The 19,100-nt window shown below is 37.2% G+C and overlaps 1 protein-coding gene across 1 annotated transcript in view; it reads left to right on the top strand.

Annotated features, from left to right (window-relative positions):
- ADGB (androglobin) overlaps positions 1-19,100 on the top strand; it is a 107,345-nt gene that overhangs the window by 55,876 nt on the left and 32,369 nt on the right. The window contains exons 20-27 of the mRNA XM_054162507.1: positions 715-856; positions 4,284-4,398; positions 5,803-5,970; positions 7,528-7,666; positions 10,590-10,724; positions 12,711-12,804; positions 15,222-15,356; positions 15,556-15,709. Of these exons, the coding sequence (XP_054018482.1) occupies positions 715-856; positions 4,284-4,398; positions 5,803-5,970; positions 7,528-7,666; positions 10,590-10,724; positions 12,711-12,804; positions 15,222-15,356; positions 15,556-15,709 (1,082 nt within the window). The remainder of the gene's footprint in view (positions 1-714; positions 857-4,283; positions 4,399-5,802; positions 5,971-7,527; positions 7,667-10,589; positions 10,725-12,710; positions 12,805-15,221; positions 15,357-15,555; positions 15,710-19,100) is intronic.

Below are 19,100 nucleotides of genomic sequence, written 5' to 3'. Positions count from 1 at the left end.
GTTTCTTTTCCTACAAATTCAATTCTTGCAACATACTTGATGTCTTAGTTGATTAAAATGCAGTAAAATCAGCAATATGATCAAATTTTATATCTGAAGTGATTTTTGAACAGATGCAGAAAGCTCTTAAATATATCTACAGCTGGCATATTTCAAGATCCTACAGCTTGGATGGTTTAAATAAAAATCACTTTTATTTTACGAAAATCATAGAATGGCATTCAGAAAAGCTAGTACATGTTATGGCAGTTGGCTTAAGTTTAATCAGACATTTAAACATTGGGTATGGACATAAATTCAGTGCATCTAGAGTAGAGTAAATAGAACCAAAAGAAAGCTTAGAAAAACCCCACACTGACCATCCTGTTAAAATAATTAAGCTGTAATATAGATGTAAGCTTTATATGGCAGTTTGCTTCCTTTGCATGTAGACAGAATTCATTTTTAAGGAGTTTTAGAGCAGCCTTAAGGCTTGGAACATGTCTGATTTACACATCCTTCTAACCATTATTTTCTAGTTAATAATACAAATAAGCTATAGTCTGAACCATGCATGCAAATTAAAGGACAGTCTCTTTTCTCTGAGTTATCAACACCTAAATAAAGACTTCAATGACTGTGAAGTAGCTACAGATTCCACAAAAGTGTACTTCCTTACTGCTATCCCCTCCCACAATTGTGTGTTACTTTGGCATCTTTTATCTCTTAATCTAGGAACTAAACAAGAATGTTTTAGTGTTTCAAAAGGCACACTGATGGTTGAACGTTTCTCTTGGAAATGTGTGACTCCTGGAGAACTTGTGTTAAAGATGCATACATCTGCAACCAAAGCTACTGTATTAAATCTTCCTCTTGGGTATGTATGAGGATCCATTTCTGTCCTAACATTATAGCCTTAAGGCTTTCATAGTAAGAAAGAGTTAATTTCTCACATTATGAGTTCATGGAATATTTAACTGCTTGATAGCTAGGATTTGATAAGACTGCAAAACTGGTATGAAGTTAAAATAATTAGCAAAACCTAAAGGTTTTGAATATTTTGAATTCCTTACTCCCATTTAAGTGCATTTAGCAAGAAAAAAACCCCACATTCTGACTTGCTAAAAAGTAAAATAGGATTCAAATTTGTACTTAAAAGTGTTTCTGACTAAAGTGATTCTGAACTTTCCTTGGGCTACCAACAAAGATTAAAGAACAAAGATTTTTAGTGGAACTGTAAAAACATGACGATACCATAGGAGGTTTCATAGCTTTTCTTGAAACAGGACTTTTGTAAGAGGAGAAAGTCTGTGGCTATCCATGAAGCCTTGCATATGTTCACATTCAGATAGTGCTTAATATGATTTATTTCTCTTTGCATGTAATTCTAGATATTCAGTGTAGAGCATTTACTGAATGTTGAAATAAATAGATAGACAACAAGAGCCTTTGATACTTATTAGTTTCTGAAAATGCTTCCAGTGAAACAAGGAATATAACATCTTCATATCATAAAGCATTATCATGAAGTTGCACACTAACTCACTGAGGCCTTCTACTTTTTCCAGAAACAGAGGATCACCATTTTAATTTCAAAAAACCCACAACATGTGGGCTTAAACAATGAAGTATGGTGTCAAATAAATAGGCATAGAATGAAAATGCAATGCTAGAAATTTGGTATTTAATAGAAGATCTTTTAAAAGATCTTAAAAAGCCCTATGAGGAGAGGCTGAGGGAGCTGGGGTTGCTTAGCCTGGAGAAGAGGAAGCTCAGAGGAGACCTTATTGCTGTCTACAACTACCTGAAGGGAGGTTGTAGCCTCGTGGGGGTTGGTCTCTTCTCCCAGGCAACCAGCACCAGAACAAGAGGACACTGTCTCAAGCTGCACCAGGAGAGGTTTAGGCTGGATGTTAGGAAGAAGCTCTTCACGGAAAGATTGATTTGCCTTTGGAATGGGCTGCCCAGGGAGGTGGTGGAGTCACCGTCACTGGGAGTGTTTAAGAAGAGCCTGGATGAGGCACTTGGTGCCATGGTTTAGTTGATTAGATAGCGTTGGATGATAGGTTGGACTCGATGATCTCAAAGGTCTTTTCCAACCTCTTCTCTTCTCTTCTCTTCTCTTCTCTTCTCTTCTCTTCTCTTCTCTTCTCTTCTCTTCTCTTCTCTTCTCTTCTCTTCTCTTCTCTTCTCTTCTCTTCTCTTCTCTTCTCTTCTCTTCTCTTCTCTTCTCTTCTCTTCTCTTCTCTTCCACTTTTATTGGAAAAGTTGTGCTTATAGTTTAGTTCTGCCACCACATGAATTTTTTTTAGTGTTATTTCCAAAAGTTGCATATCTGTGTCCTGTGGAGAAGCAGAAAACATGTCTTTTTACACCTGTGAATTTCAAAGCTACCAGAGATACTGGCATCTCAAATTGATAAGCTTCTCACCTTTGATTCTCTTCACACCAGGAAGAGCCAGCAGCCTTTCAGGAAGATTTAATTTGCAGCAGTCCTGCGAGACAAATGGGCTTATTGACTACTTCCCCATTTCATTCCAAATGAGAAATTACTTGCTAAGCCAGGAGGGCTCTGTTGGTGGCTGGGGACATTTCAAATTTCACTTGCAAGAAGATGTGACATAAAAAGTTAGAGTGTTTGTGTGTGTCTAACTTGCACTGTTGGATCTCTGGTTGGATCCAAGCTGTTGCCTGGATGAACTTCTCTGGCTAAATGCCAGTCTGACAATGAGAAAAGACCATGAAACTTTACTGTTCGCTATCAGCAAGGTCCTGAAGTATTTCAGTGGGACTACATGACATTGTTGACTGGAGAGAAGAGTGTGAATGCTCTGTGTTGTATAACTATAATCAGGAATGTTTCCTCTTATGAATGGAATCCATTACAGAATGAGCTGAGTGTATCCCAGTAAGACATAGTGAATTTCTCCTTTCTACCTTAGGAGGTTACAGCTAAGTGATATGGCCCACAGTTGTTCCATAAAATGATCACTCTGTGATACCATCTAGCCTGACATGATTATGGGTTAATTTTTTTCCCGATTTTGTCAATGAGGGCATAGAAATTATAATCTCAGTAATGTGTTACCAGAACACTTGACTTCTCTAAGCTTTGTAGAACAGATGTGTTTTCAAGTGTGCCTAATAGTAATAATGACTAAAAAACTTCAGGTTTGTTACCATGTGAAATAGTGAAAGTACCTATTTTGCTAAAGGAAATAAAAAATAAAACCTAAACAATAAGGTAAAACCAAAATAATAGTGACTTCTGATTTCACCTACTGCCTATGTTTTGAGGTTCTTGAGAAGTGAGGAGTTAGAAATTCTGGTGGGTTGAAAATTCCCCCCAACACTAAATTGCCAGATCAGCTCAGTTGGAAGCAAAGCAAGCTGTATTTACACGCAAAACCACAATCTAAAATGAAATGTAATGAATATGTACAAAATATACAATATTTACAGGTATTTACAATTTATAAGCAGCACAAGAACCACCCTGGACAAAACCAGGGGGCTAATAATAGCTTCCCCACTCCCTGCCCCCTTCCCCCTCCCCCCTGTACACAGGGGACAAGAGAAAGAGTAGAGTTAGAATACATAGAATACATAGAATACATAGAATAAACCAGGTTGGAAGAGACCTTCAAGATCATCGCGTCCAACCCATCAACCAATCCAACACCGCCCAAGCAACTAACCCACGGCACCAAGCACCCCATCAAGTCTTCTCCTAAAAACCTCCAGTGATGGCGACTCCACCACCTCCCCAGGCAGCCCATTCCAATGTGCAATCACTCTTTCTGTATAGAACTTTTTTCTAACATCCAGCCTGAACCTCCCCTGGCGCAGCCTGAGACTGTTCTTTGTTAGTACTTAACCACAACAAAGAACATCACCAAGGTCAGCAAAACCCAGCAGAAGCACAAGTTAGTATCTGCCAGAGTGAGGAAGCCAAAGAGAAAATTAGTTTACATATCTAAGTTTTATGTCTGTTATTTTTCCAATGGGATTGTTTAGAATTTACCATTATTTTTCTTTTTATACCCAATGGTGATTTATTTACATTCTACTACTTTCTGTTCAAGATCTGTGGAAATTTTTCCAGGCACAGCCTGAAACTACCACAGAAACATGAGATTTGAAGAGCCAAGACCTCTAGGGAGGGGTTTAAATTTCACAAAAGGCATTAAAGGAAAAGGTTAAGAACTGCTGTGGCTTTTTTTTTTTACTTTTGTGGTTTTTTGGTTTTAGCTTGTTTGTTTTGTTTTTTTTAAGTTTAAATTTATTTTTCTTCTTGATTGTAGACGCCATATATTGCTCTTCACAGTAAGTTCTGCAATAGGGCACCATATTCATCTATGTAGCACGGTGCCATGTGTCTTTGGAGAAGAGGATACTGTGTTGCCAAGTCTTGAAAAGGTACACAAACCAGAGTTGGTCAAGCATTGTGCTAATGGTGTTTCTAGCTATTATTTAGCTTTAAAGTGAAGGACTGTTGGATTTTCATTTTGAGTTTTTATTTTTAATAGTGTAATACTAATTTCAATGTGAAATGAATGAGTGCATACAAGAAATGTGTTTTATGGCACAGCAAGTACTGACATGGACCTTGCAACAACTGCCTTACATACATGCATTAGGTAGTATCATGGTTTACAGACAACATCAGCATGTTACAAGTAGTCAAAGAAATTATATGATGCTGCTGACATACATATTTCAACAAGACTACTTCAAGCATAAAACTTTACTTATGCCAAGCAATTGGTAGTAATTGTATAAACTGTAAATTCAATTAGATGTCTGGTACAGATATTAATTAGTATTTAAAAATATCCACAATCAGTAAAGTTTGTTTTGTCCCCTGAGATCACTTATTACTCACTCACTGATTCCCAGAGCAGCTTTTAAGTCTCTAACAAACAGCTGATTCAAACAGCATTTCATAGCCGAGACAAGACTCAGGGGAGTAATTACTATAGTTTTGTTCTTCGTTGCCTACAATCCAGACAGATATCACTGTCACCCATATTTTCAAGATTTCTTCACCCAAATATTTGTTGTGGGCACTGAGTGGAGGGAGCATGGCTGCAAGAGCACAGCTATGCAAAAATAGTTTGAAAGGTGAGCGTACCAGAAAATTTACCTGATATTGTAGACTCAGTGTCCTAACAATAGGACATCAAAGCACTTTGTGCAAATTTATTACATTTACAGTAGCAAAGAAGTTTAAATTTAGGTTGGATCATTAACAATTTCTTCTGACTGTAGTATTCCCTTGTCTTCAGTTAGTGGATGAAAACCTATTTCTCATCAAGAAAATACTGCAGAACTGTATTTTGGGATCATCACTGCACTTCTGCAGTGTCATTTGCAGGAAAGCGTCCACATTCTCGCACAGAAATCCTGACAAAGATTAATGGTGCTTTAGGCAAGCATGTCTTTGGACATTGTTTTCAGCAGGATACAAATACTCATCTGTGTTTTATAATAGAGATGCTGAGTATTTCAGCTAACAAGAGTCTCATTATCACTGCAGGAGTGAAAAAAAAAATCATCCTTAATAGTTACATACTATGGTGCCCATTATAGTGTTGCAACATTTTTATTCGAGTAGCTAAAAAGAGTGAACATTTTGTAAGCTTTTGAATACCAGACATCTAATTGATTTTACAGTTTATACAATTACTAGTAATTGCTTGGCATAAGTAAAGTTTTATGCTTCATCATAGAAAAAAACCCACTTGGACACTGTCACAGCCTAGAAAGAAAGCCTTAATGCAATCTTTCTAACAATGTTTTTTTGTCATTCTCTCTCTCCAGGAGAGCTACCGGTTTATAGAGCAGGCTACAGCTATTATGAAAGCTGTTGGAAATGTGATAAATAATTTCAGCAGTATGCCTGAACTTTCTAAAGCCTTGAAGGAGTTGGAACTAACTCACTGTCCTCCTGGTGTCCATGGTACTGGAATGGCTGAAGAACACTTCAAGGTGAACAAACAATTTTAATAAACATGTATCTAAAGGCTACGGAAGGTGAATAACAGCTTAACATTGTCATTATCCTCTTCAAGCCAATGGCTGTGCTTATAAAAAGGACCACCTGAGTGCTCCAAATGAAGCATTCATTATTCATAAGCCCAAATGACATAACTTGCAACTTGCAATTATCTTTTTGGTTTTTTTTTAATATGAACACATTTTAATATGCACAGGGTAGCACACTCTAAAATTGACTCTAATTTTGTCAGTGTAATTTAGCATAGTTTGGGGCAAAAGACGTCAGCTTTTTAAATGTTATGATTTATTTTTGCATTTAAAAGAGAGTACCTGAAATGTAGGAAAGCCAGGATGGTTCCTTTCAGTGCTTAATGCTGTGATGGTACAGGAAAGCATTGATAAAGTTTATATTACAGAAAATGGTCATGAGGGTTGTTTTTTTTTTCATTCATAGTATTCCTGAGTTGGTTTTCTTTGGTTATGAAACTGCAATATTCTTATTCATCATTTCTGCCCTGTGTGATAAATTAAATGGTCTTTAGATACATAATGAAAATGTTGCAGTTATCTGTAGATCTCTATACTATAGCTTTTCAGTATTACAAAAAGGTTGCAACAACAAAAAACAAACATTGTATCAAGACAATTTTTATGTGTATACAAATGTTGGTAATACTGCTATAACTTGGTTTTTCTATAGACAGTACTTTATATATTTCCCATTTGTGTATGGGACTAGACTACAAAGCTCATGCACTTCAGAGTCTAAACTGTCTGGTTTAAAAGACTGAATTGAAGGGATTCAGGTATTTTTATCTCTGATATTATAATAATAGAACACTTTATCTCTGATATTAAATAATAGAACACTTAAGACACCAGGCTCAAATTCAGCTACATTCTTCAATCCAAATTATGAAACAAGCTCTGGAAAACACACTCTTAAATTTTGATCCTTTGAAGAAGGAAAAAAGGTTTAGATTCCTGCTCTTGAAAGCAGGAATATTGAGATTGTTGAGAATAAAAACAGAGCCACCACTGTAGTTATAGAAGTGGGACACCAAATCTTCCCCACTTGCCCACCAGTATATTGCTACATTTCCCTGTGGTGCCACCTCCTAATTCACTAAGCGTGTCCATACAGTTGTTGCTCTGTGTTCTGAAATCTCTTAAATTAGAATGGTAGTTATGATGGTGATTATTATGTGTTCTTCTGTCCTCTAGTATGAGACCATCAGTTGATGCACTTCACTTCATATAAACTAGTAAGATGTTCTCAAGTGATAAAAACTCATGCTGTATAATCAGTCTTGTATTTAGTAAGCCAGGCCTCAAAGACGTTTTCTCTTAGTTATGCACTTGAAGCAATGTAGTCTAATATAACACTTGGGACTAATTTTCTGATACTGTATTTGATAGAGGAAGTTAAAGATTTCATTTTTATGTGCAAAAAAGGTCTAAACAGTTTTTGAACAATAATGAGAGGCAATATAAACCAACTTCTAAAATTACTTGGTCTTTGAATGCTTTTCCTCTTCTTGCTTTTAGGTTTTCAACAGTGCATTTTGGTATTTGATGAAATATGTATTAAGCAACAATGTTCCTTACAGCTATAAATTTGCCTTCAGATCCTTCTCTTTGGATTTTAAAGACACTGAGGTTTATGAGGATGACACTGTGTCTTCAGGTATTGGTATTGCTAGTCACTTAAATGTATCTGCCCATTCTTCTTTTCAAGGAAGCCAGCTCTATTTTCTTGCCTAAGCATGGTTCATTCCTTATCTGATGCCTAAGCCTTCTGCTGTGGACAGTACATCTGATCCTCATCTCAGAATAGACATGATCTTTCTTGTTTTTTCAGAAAGTCTGTTCTTCCTTTTTGTTAATTTCTAAAATTCATAAAATTGCCCTTTGTCTTTCTTGACTCACACTTGTCGGTATTGACAAGGATTAACACAAGTATCTACAGCTGCTTGCGGGAAGTCAGGCTGAGAGGGACCTGGGGGTGCTGGTCGACGGTAGACTGAACATGAGCCTGCAGTGTGCCCAGGCAGCTAAGAGGGCCAATGGCATCCTGGCCTGCATCAGGAACAGTGTGGCCAGCAGGAGCAGGGAGGTCATTCTGCCCCTGTACACTGCACTGGTTAGGCCGCACCTCGAGTACTGTGTCCAGTTCTGGGCCCCTCAGTTTAGGAAGGATGTTGACTTGCTGGAACGAGTCCAGAGAAGAGCAACAAAGTTGGTGAGGGGTTTGGAACATAAGCCCTACGAGGAGAGGCTGAGGGAGCTGGGGTTGCTTAGCCTGGAGAAGAGGAGACTCAGGGGTGACCTTATTACTCTCTACAACTACCTGAAGGGAGGTTGTAGACAGACGGATGTTGGTCTCTTCTCCCAGGCAAGCAGTACCAGAACAAGAGGACACAGTCTCAGGCTGCGCCAGGGGAGATTCAGGCTGGATGTTAGAAAAAAGTTCTATACAGAAAGAGTGATTGAACATTGGAATGGGCTGCCTGGGGAGGTGGTGGAGTCGCCATCACTGGAGGTTTTTAGGAGAAGACTTGACAGGGTGCTTGGTGCTGTGGGTTAGTTGCTTGGGCGGTGTTGGATTGGTTGATGGGTTGGACGCGATGATCTTGAAGGTCTCTTCCAACCTGGTTTATTCTATGTATTCTATGTATTCTATGAAGACTCAAGTTGGTACCTTCATTTCAATGCTGTTTCTTGGTGTTAGGTTAAGGTTTGCTTATTCTTTCAAGGTTTTGGATGTATGTATTGCATTTATTTTTATTATTATTTGTTTGCTTGATTGTTTTTTGAGCAAATTATCTTGCTGGCTGGCTAGTTACTTGGTGAGTCACATACATATAGTTGGGAAGTAGCTACAGCATGCACCATCCACCTCCTCTCCGGCCTGTGTTTAGTATATGTTGTATACCTGAAGGTATTGTGAGAGTAGACATTGGAAGGCAAATGGATTTGTTGCAAGCAGAATAATTCTCTCCCCATAGATTGTTTGCTCATTTTCTAAGCAGGCTGGAGGCATAAGCAGTTAGAATTAAGTTTGCCTCTCTCTCCAATTGTAAGAGATTTATTTTGAAGTCTATTTAACTTCTTAATCTATTAATATTTAATTTATTAATAGAAGGTTTATATTTATGCATATCTTTAAGAATTTATCTGAAAAATTATCAGGAAGATGTGTCATAATCATTTGAAGGCCATTCACAATGTCACGGTTTTCCTTCTGCTATAATGAACTTGCAGTACAAGTTTTTCTTCTTGGTCAATCAAGGTGATATTAACTTTATTTTATTACTCAGTTTATTTTGGAAAATTGGTATAAGATACTGCATTAAAATTTAAACAAATATCTTTACTGACAAAATAATATGATACTTTTGTTCTTTAAGAAAGTACATATATTTGTCTCTTGCTTATTAATGGGGACTTTATCCCAATTCTCTCCTCAAGGTTGAGTTTTAGTCTGCTGCTGTTCATATCATCCTGGCGTGTATCAGAAGGGGTGTGGTTAGTAGGTTGAGAGAGGCTCTCCTCCCCCTCTACTCTGCCCTGGTGAGGCTGCATCTGATATTGTGTTCAGTTGTGGGCCCTTCTGTTCAAGAAGGACAGGGAACTGCTTGAGAGAGTCCATCATAGAGCCACAAAAGTGATTAAGGGAATGGAACATCTTCCTTACAATGAGAGACTGAGGGAGATGGGGCTCTTCAGCTTGGAGGAGACTGAGGGGTGACCTCATTAATGTTTATAAATACATAAAGAGTGAGTGCTAAGAGGATGAAGTCAGGCACTTCTCAGTGATGCCCAATGACAGAACAAGGGGCAATGCGTGGAAGCTGAGGCATAGGAAGTTCCATGGAAACATGAGGAAAAAATTTTTCACTATGAGGGTGACAGAACACTGGTACAGGTTGCCCAGGGTGGTTGTGGCACTTCCCTCTCTGGGGATATTCAAAACCCACCTGGATGCATCCCTGTGTGACCTATTCGAGGTGATCCTGCTCTGACAGGGGGGTTGGACTAAATGATCTTTTGAGATCCCTTCCAGCCCCTAGCATTCTGTGAATCTGTGATGTTTTAAAAAATATTGGTGTCTAAATTATTACTTAATAAAATGATTGGAATGAGAGACGGAAGCACTGAAAACCTTGTGAAGCTCTTTCAAGCTGTATTCAGAGTCAGACTGTAATGTATCAAATCATCTTGGTTTGTGTTTGAAAGGATATTTCCAAATTAGTTTACAAGATTTGATTTTAAAAAATGCACTGCAATAGCTCTCCATGAAGAGAAGTAAGAATTCAATGATTTGGGGTTTGGAATTAGCATAGTAGATACGTTCTGACTTTGTGTAATTACACATATATTTTGTCTAGTTTTATCATGGTAAGAGCAAAATGTTGTTCCATTTTTCTCAAAATTGATGTTTTAAGCAGAAACTCCTCTGTTTCTGGGATATAGCTCTCATTGCTTTGTGTTTGGTGGTGGTGCTTTGTTTTGTGGTGTTTTGGTTTTTTTCCTTTTAAGCTTTGTTGCAAGCAGCTACAGAACTTCCACCTTTATTGCTACTGCTCATTCTCCTCCCCTTGTTTCAGAGAATTGTGAGAAGAATCGTCTTAGTAGTTGGGATAACAGAACTCCCACTCCTGAAGAAGAAGCAGCAGCTCTTAAACTTCAAGCCATCTGGAAAGGGACCTATGTTAGGAAAGTACTGAACAGCAGAAAACCAGGTGTGTCCTTTAAATATACCTTTTAAAAAGGTTTCATACTTCACCTTGTTCAAGTATTTACTGTAAAAATTTTGTTACTAAATGACATCTAGTTAAAATGAACCGAAATGCAGCAGGAAGTTGTAGTCAAATCTCTAATCTCTTACAAAAGTAAGAATAGTGCTCAGCTGTGGTGGGTTGAGAGGAAAGGCTCTGCTTCCCTCCCCCACTGAGAAAAAAGCCGCGCTAAAACTCAGTCGGAGAAATGAGTATATTTTACAAGGAAACAGCTTATATGTAACACAACAAATACAGGTATTTTACAATATATACAGGGATATACAGCAAATGAACTCAACCAGAAACCAGACCCCCCACAGAGGGGGCTTCCTCCTGTGCCCCCTTCACTCCCCTACCTCCCTTCTCCCCCAAAGAGGTAGAAAGGAGATGAGGACGGTTAGCAGGACAGGGAAAGAAATGGAGAGGCCTGTTACAGGGAGTGAGTTAGTTCTTATCTCTTGGCAAGAAGCCCAGAAGCAGATCCAGCTGAAAGGGACAGCGAAGAAAGGAAGACTGAGAGAAAGTCCCGGCTGCGCCGGGCCTAACCTCACCTCCCACCTTACTTGGCCAATGAAATTCGTTTAGAATACCAAAATATTTTATAAACATTTAGCCAGTGTGCACCTTTCTTAAAGGCACAGCCTCAAACGGTCACATCAACCTAACCACTTGATTAGCATATTTGGTACTTGAAAGTAGAGGAAAGACAACCCCTTCTAGATTTCTGTAAATATTAAACCAGAATTTATGTTAATGTAGATTTAGCTCTCTTTATTAACTCAACCCCTTTCAGCTAGAAGCTCCTTCCTTCCATGACTGCTGGGATTCCTTTGCCCGTATATTTATTGGCACCAGATGATCTCTTCAATCTGTTTTATGTACCTTCATCTCCTGATCAGTAACTGATGTTGCCTCTCATACTGTCATCTGTAGTCTTGCTGTGGTACTTGATTTCCTCTAAGCAGTCTAGTGCCCTTCTATTTTCCTGTAGGATGTGTGATGTAAATTAGGAATTTCTGTAAACTTTCACTAGTGTTAAAATGCCAAAGCCCAGAAACTGTTCTTTTGAATTTTAGTTTTTTGTTATTTGAGTGTTATTTTGGCATCCCAACTCTTTTCTTCTATTGTCTATAATGTAATCTTCTGATTTATCAATACCCTGTTACCTTAACTCCAATATATTATCTTTTGCACTGCTTTACTGGTGGGAGATGTGTTCAGTCATAATAGTGTTCTCCTCCTTTCTCCCCTTTATCTATATTTTTTTCTCTCTTACTTGTCATTACAGCAGAGTTATTACTCCCCTCTTTTTTTTTTCTTTTTTTTTTTTTTTTTAAGTTTTGCACCTCCAATTCTGTCACTAAGTGCTTAAGCAATAAGAATGATTTAACCTAACATTAGTCTTGAAACTTAGACAACAGACAAACAGATCCAATCTAGTTGCGTATTTTTCATCTGTCTTTGGTGGATAGAAGTAGGCACCATGAGATGACAACACATCGTGTAATCTGAGAGGTGTCAAACATAGATGAGGTGAGTTAGCTACTGCAGCTGTTCTTTTCTTTTCAGACACCAGATAGCCTAGGCACATGCCTACTTCTGCAAATAAAAGCTGCTGCAGCATGTTTTCTGAGGACAAAGATCACATCACGTTAGTGTGTAACAGTGAAAAAATCCTGTAAATCAGAGAAAATATTGATCACATCATTTTTGGAGTTGTAGGAGTGCTTAAAAGTACAGAGGTGATGATGAAGGGAATTCTTCTGTCAAAGGAGAAATTAGTTTTCAGCTCAGTTGAGACTTCTGTAAAATTCCAAATAAAAACTAGTGGTTCATAAGACAATTTACTTGTGTGAGTCCCAGATTTTACAAGTGTTTGGCAGGTGTGCATTTAGAACAATAGAAAAGTTAGATGCTACATTTTCTAACTTACTTTGTTATTTCCAGGTACTAAAGAAAATGCTAATGTCAAAGAAACATTGCAAAAATTGTGGACTGTGATTGAGTTAAATTTTGAACAGTATGCTGTAATGCTACTAAGGTAATCATGTAATAAACTATTTGTTTGCAGGCACTACCATAAATTGCTGGCTCACAAAATAAATATGCTCAGATCATTACTAGGTTTATAATTACAAGTCTCTATAAGAAGGCATGAGATTAGTGGATATATGCCATGCTTTATTCTGTGTACCCTACATGAGTAAACTAATAGCAAATCTATTTTTTAGGCATGTTTGTTGCAGGTTTTTCCCAGACTTGAGCTAGAATATCACACTTCTCCTCTATTTAATTTTTTTTAATACCTGGTAGGCTATTTCATAAGTAGAAATCTGATACCAATTCCTTGGTTAAACAGCTAACCAGTTGCTTTAAAGAAGCAACTGGTTGCTGTTAAAGAATCCTGGTTGACATTAGAAAGGAAATAGCTATACTATTTAATCGTACCACAGCTTATATCTTCAGAGGATTTGTTTGTAGCACTTGCTTGAGGGAAAGTAGATGTATTTCTAGATGGATGCTCTCCCTGTTATTTAATTACAGCTTTTGCAAAGACAGCTACTGTAATTTCAACAGTGTCCATTCATTTACAAGCATGACACTCTGTGGGGATCAGATATATCCATAAAGACCTTCAAAAATCCTTCTGCAAGTGTTCATACTGCTGATTTAGCATTAAGTAAGTTTTGTTAGCAGTGAGGAGTAAGAACCAACAGTAATTATTGACTGTGAATATAAATCCTTACTCCTGATAACCAGCAATTTCAGGGACACTCATATGGGGTATAATTTTATTTCACATTTTAGCATTTTTAATCCTGTAAAACCCTTGTATGTTCATGGGATCAGATCTTTGCAGCTGCATCCTTGTTCCAAATACTAGACCTCAGTTTTAGATTTGCAGCATATTTAACAGCTGAACAGACTTGATTTTAATGTAACAAGCTACCACCTTGGGAAATAAAGTAGCATGCAGGAGTTTTTGAAGTTCAGTATTAGGGTAAAAGCCTTCCCATTCTCTAACCCCAGGCATGCTGGAAGCAGTGCCATTTTGCAACACAAACACCAGTTTAAAATGCCCTAAAACGTCACAGTTTGTGCAACAGTTGCCACCTATTTCTCTTTATACATCCCATGTAAGCTTATCTATGTTTGTAAATACTGTAATTTTCAATGAATTACGGATTTGAGGTTTTCCAGCTTTTGTGTGCGTTATTTATCACTTGTGAACGGAGCTTCTGCAAAGCTTCTTGGACTAAGATTTCAACCTGTTTTATTAAATCACTTCTGGCAAGGTTTGCATCCAGTCACTTAAATGAATGTCAAGGTCAGCTATTATCACTGCTAAAAACATGAATGTAAAGAGTTTCTCTAGTTCTGATTACTATACAGGAATAAAGGAACCTCAAAGTAGGATTGTCCAAATGTTGTGGATAAAAATTTGTGGTTGAACTGCTTGACCATGCTCATATTTGACACAGAAAAGAACTAAGCTATCACTGAAAATCTGTGTTGTAAGGTTTCTTTAGACTATCTCCTTAATGTAGAGCATATAAACAAAACTTTGAATTAGAGCAAATAAAAGATAGCAATATACATATATGTATTGCTTACTGCAGAAAGCAGGTAGTTAAAGAATAATGCAAGACAAAGGGAGTTGAAGGGAGAAGGATATTCTTTCCTTCACATCTATGTAAGCATATTTGAACTCATAATGTCCAGATAAATCACTGTAAGGAGCCAAAAGATAGAGTGAGACAGTTTACTTTTCTTCTCCCTTTACCTGACAACCTGGTCACATAACTGAGTTTTGTATGCCGGTCTTCCCATTGCTTTGTCCAGAGAAACATTAATACTGCATATGATGAATAAAAATTCATTATGTCAGTTAGGTGCCAGTAGGTTAGCTCTAATTTCACAGAACTTCCTGTGAGCTTACTTGCCTTACAGATAACTTCTGAACGTAACAGTCTTAGGTTCCCTCCTGTGTGAAAGCAATGTCCTTCATCGCATTTTAAATTGGTTTGGTTTTGGTTTTATTCCTTTCTTGATCAAAACCATTTTAAAAAGAAATAAAGGCTTTTTCTTTTCACCTCCTAAGGATGCCACAGCTTTAAGATGACAGCTTAATATAAAGAAATGGAAGCTATGCTGATACTTATTAATTAAAAAAAAAAAAAAAAAAGTAAAGTTTTTGTAGAAGCCCTGATGTTTTGGGCTTATTAGAGGTAGTAACTCATGGACAGACTGGCAGATAAATTTGTATGTAAGTGTTGGCATTCTGAGCCATTAACTCAACATTTTTTGAGAGGGAACAGCTACTAGAGAAACATTAGTAACACATTTGCTGTCATTGTTTTACATTCATGCATGAAGCAGTGCTCTTCATGACTACAGCTAGAGTCAAGATGTATGTGCCTGCCTGATTAAATGTTTTTCTTGTTTCCTTCTTTCCAGAGACATGTTTAAGACAAACTGTAAGTCAATTGAAAATTTTCCTTGTTATGAAGATGAGTGGTGTAAGCTCTCTTTTTCTGACTATGACGTAATGTATGCTGATCAGGCACCAAATGTGTGGTTTGTGGTATTTAGGTGAGTTTCTTACTCCCCTATGTAACTCTTGCAGGGAAGTACTGTTGACAAACTCTGGGGTTTTAGTAACCTGCTTTAAAAATGTAATTTTGCAAAGTCTGTTTTACTTAAATTCTAAGGAATGCTTCTTGTAGCACAAAGAATATTGTGAACATAATTGTAATAAAATGTTAAATTGTATTTATTTATTTATTTATAGGGAAATATTTTTTGTTCCAGAAGACATGCTTATAGTGCCAAAGATGTATAGTGCTATCCCTTCCTGTAGACTTCATGTCATCAATAATGACACACTGGAAGAAATGCCACATGTGTTTTTCAAAGTGACACCTCAGGTTTATACCAAAAATAAGGTAAATGCAAAGAGTCATCGTGGGAAGCATAATTTTTAATGTGGCAACAATTGCCCAAATTCTACAGACATTTGTAGCCATGTCATAATGTTCTACTTAGACATGCACCCTTATTTATTATCAGGCTTCAACTGACACTGTCTCTGATCTGCTTCTGTGCTAAACCTTTTTCAGTGGAAGAATGAAAGAATAGTCTTAATTTTCTTTGGTATTTTTAACTATCACTAAATGGAGGAATACAATCTGGCTTCCATGTGCTGCACTACTCAGTAGTACTTACAACAATTACATTAATGTGCATCTTCAGTTGCTAATGGTAATTTCAGCATTGATGCCAAATACAGTTCTAGATTTGGTCCTTAATGCCTGTATGTCACCTCAGAAGCATTAGTATAAACTTCTAAAAAATAACCACCTCCTGCCTTTTTCCCTGCAGATTAACAAAGTTTGCTCAGTCTTTCCTTCCAAGTTACATGTTCTACACTCTTGATTACTCTGTCCTCTGCACTCTTTCAAATTGCTGCTGTTTAGTTTCTTGCTTATTATGTGCAACACTAAGCACAGTAAGCTTTGCAGTCAGAATTAATTTGTGGCCACCATGAGTGAGGAATCATTAGTTTACATGTCCGGGGGCTTTACTTCTGCTTACATATCCAAGTGTGATGCTTTCGCTATTTTGCAACACCATTGTACTTCTGTAATCCACGTGCATTCCTGAAGAATTGAATCCTGTAGTTTATTCTTCTTGACAAAATGAGTAGTGAAATGCACTACATTTAAATGCTTTTTTTCCCCAGGCCATTTCCCTAATGTATTTCCCCTGAAATACTCTTGTATTCTTATCTTGTATTCCTTTAAAGATGCAATCCTTTCTTAGTTTGTGGTATCAGCTAATGAAACATATATGTTCCCTATTCCCCCATCCACAGTACTAATAAAAATATTTAATGGAATCATGATAGCATCTGGCCCTTCCAAAAGGAGCCATGAATGCATGTTTTCTGGATGTGGTTGGTCAAAAGTCCCCCTATTTTCTTAGTTATGAAAGCATTTTAGACTCAGAAGAATGATCTTTCCCACAGTGTGTTTTTCTATAGAAGGAAGCTTGATTGTTTGGTTTGACAGGACTTGGTTTTTTGCAGATTTTTTTGCTATGAGAGGACTGTAAAGAATTAATTTTACTAGTTATTTTATGATGGTTTTAGCCATTGGAGTTATGCTGAAAGATCATTTTCTAGACACCTTTGTCCATCAAAAAACAACATACAACATTGCAGTTTTGTAGTCTTCCAGTACCTTATATCCTCCTTCAACTATCAGACATAATTTTAAAAGCTTTTGATTGTTTTAATCTGTAATTTAATTATCTTTCAGAAAGTTCAGAAGGTAAGTAGACCTCGCTAAGCCAAACCCTTAATTTCTCTACATAAGCATTTTGTACTTCTTTTCTTGTTCTGGCCTGCTTCTTGTCCTTTCACTACATGCCTTTGTAAAATCTCTCCCTCCAGCTGTAGACCCCCTTCAAATACTGGAAGGCTGCTACAAGGTCTCTCTGGAGTCTTCTCTTCCCTAGGCTGAACAACCCCAACTCTTTCAGCCAATATCTGCTTTTTTTTGTGATTCAGTGATCAGCTAGTGAAAGTGGCCATTTTTATTTTGTCCCTGTTATTCCTTATTGGAGAAGTCCCCCACTTAAAACAGATGTTTTTGTTATTATTCTCTAAACTTATGACTTATATTTTTATAACATTAAACACTGTTAATATCAGTGAAGAGTGATTTTGGTTTAAGAATATTAAACCAGTATTAAAGCAGTTTTGCTGTATTTTTCTAGTTATATTTCTTAATCAGTACTACTGACTTTCTTATACTCTATAGTTGAGTTTCCTTACTTTTAGTTCTTCAACTAAAAATGATTTGTGAATGTTTCAGTGGCCCTGCAAAAGCTACTGAAAGCTCTGTTGACATTTTGACAAGACATTACACAATTATTATGAAACACAGAACACAGTGGTGCTATATGAATCTGTCACCTTTCTATTCAACAGTATTTTGTAAAAAATAGTCAGTGATATAATAAATCAAGCAAGAAATCATGCAGTATGCCTGAATTCTTAAATGGCAATATTTTTACAGAAAAGGTCCTTTTTTTCTTTAAAGAAACCTACCAGTTAGTTGTTCTGCTTCAAAACTGTGAATTGGCAGTTGACAACAGAGCTAAAAAAGAAATCCTGTCAACAGATACTGTTATTCTGCTGCAGAGACACTCCTGTAACGCATGAAAGTTTATTTCAGAATGATTGACAATAAGGATAAAATCTGCACACTAGCAATAATGTCTATCTTCTTTCTACAAGCACTACAATCTAGATAGAAACTAGTTACTTGTTTTGCATTATTGGGACTTATTTTCATATTACATATTCTTCTTCCATTTTTTTTTTTTTAGACTGCTAGATGCAGGTCTGTTTTGTTGGGGGTTATTGGTTTTGACTTTTTTTATTCAACTCTCTTTTATTATTCACAAGTATATTGAACAAATTCTAGAAAGTGTTAGAGATAAGCATTCGTCAAGCTTCAGCATACCAACAAATATAAGATTTTCAGAAATCATCACTAAAAGCATATTCAGTCTAGAAAATAGAAGCCTATTTGAGCAAGGGTGCTGATTAGTTATTTGTCTTGTGGTTGTTTGAGGCTGTGCCTTTAAGAACAAACACTGCTGGAACACACTGGCTAATGTTTTTGGTACTAGAACCAAAACATTCTGATATTCTAAACGAATTTCATTGGTTGATAAACAAAAATTCAGCTTTAGATTGTGAAGCGGTTGGAAAATTTTTTCCTCAGTTCTGTTCGGTTTGGGAGTTGGGGGAGTTTGGTGTTTCAGCCTGTTCTCCCTGCCTGCTTCTTCTGCGAACTGCTGGACTTGGCCTTCAGATAAGCAAACACTAATCCTGCATGGGCTTTTGAAGCTTGCTAACAACTCTTTTCCTTAGTAACTTGCCTTTCTCTCTCTCTAACCCCTTTTTGGGGAAAAAGGGGGGTAAGGGGGGGAGAGAGGGGGTTCCAAAGAGGGGATCCCTCCCTGAGGGAGGGATTTTTGTTGTGTTATTTGTCTTTGCTGTGTATTTCTGTGTATATATTGTAAATACCTGTATATATTGTGTTATATATAACCTGCTTTCCATATATGCTTGTAAATATATAGCTTTTGCTCTTCGACTGAGTTAGCTGTGGTTTCTTACTCTGTGGAGGAGGGAGAGCTAAGCCCTCTCTCAACCTACCACATTTATTGGCTGCCCAACTCGGGGCTTGCTGACAAATTAGTTTGATTTATTGCTTGCTTAAGTCGAACGAGCAAACATGAAGGTGTTTTGGCTTTTTGAGC

Source organism: Dryobates pubescens, chromosome 6 (genome assembly GCF_014839835.1).
Source record: "Dryobates pubescens isolate bDryPub1 chromosome 6, bDryPub1.pri, whole genome shotgun sequence".
Lineage (NCBI taxonomy): Eukaryota > Metazoa > Chordata > Aves > Piciformes > Picidae > Dryobates > Dryobates pubescens.
This window is presented reverse-complemented; position numbering and strand designations above follow the sequence as displayed.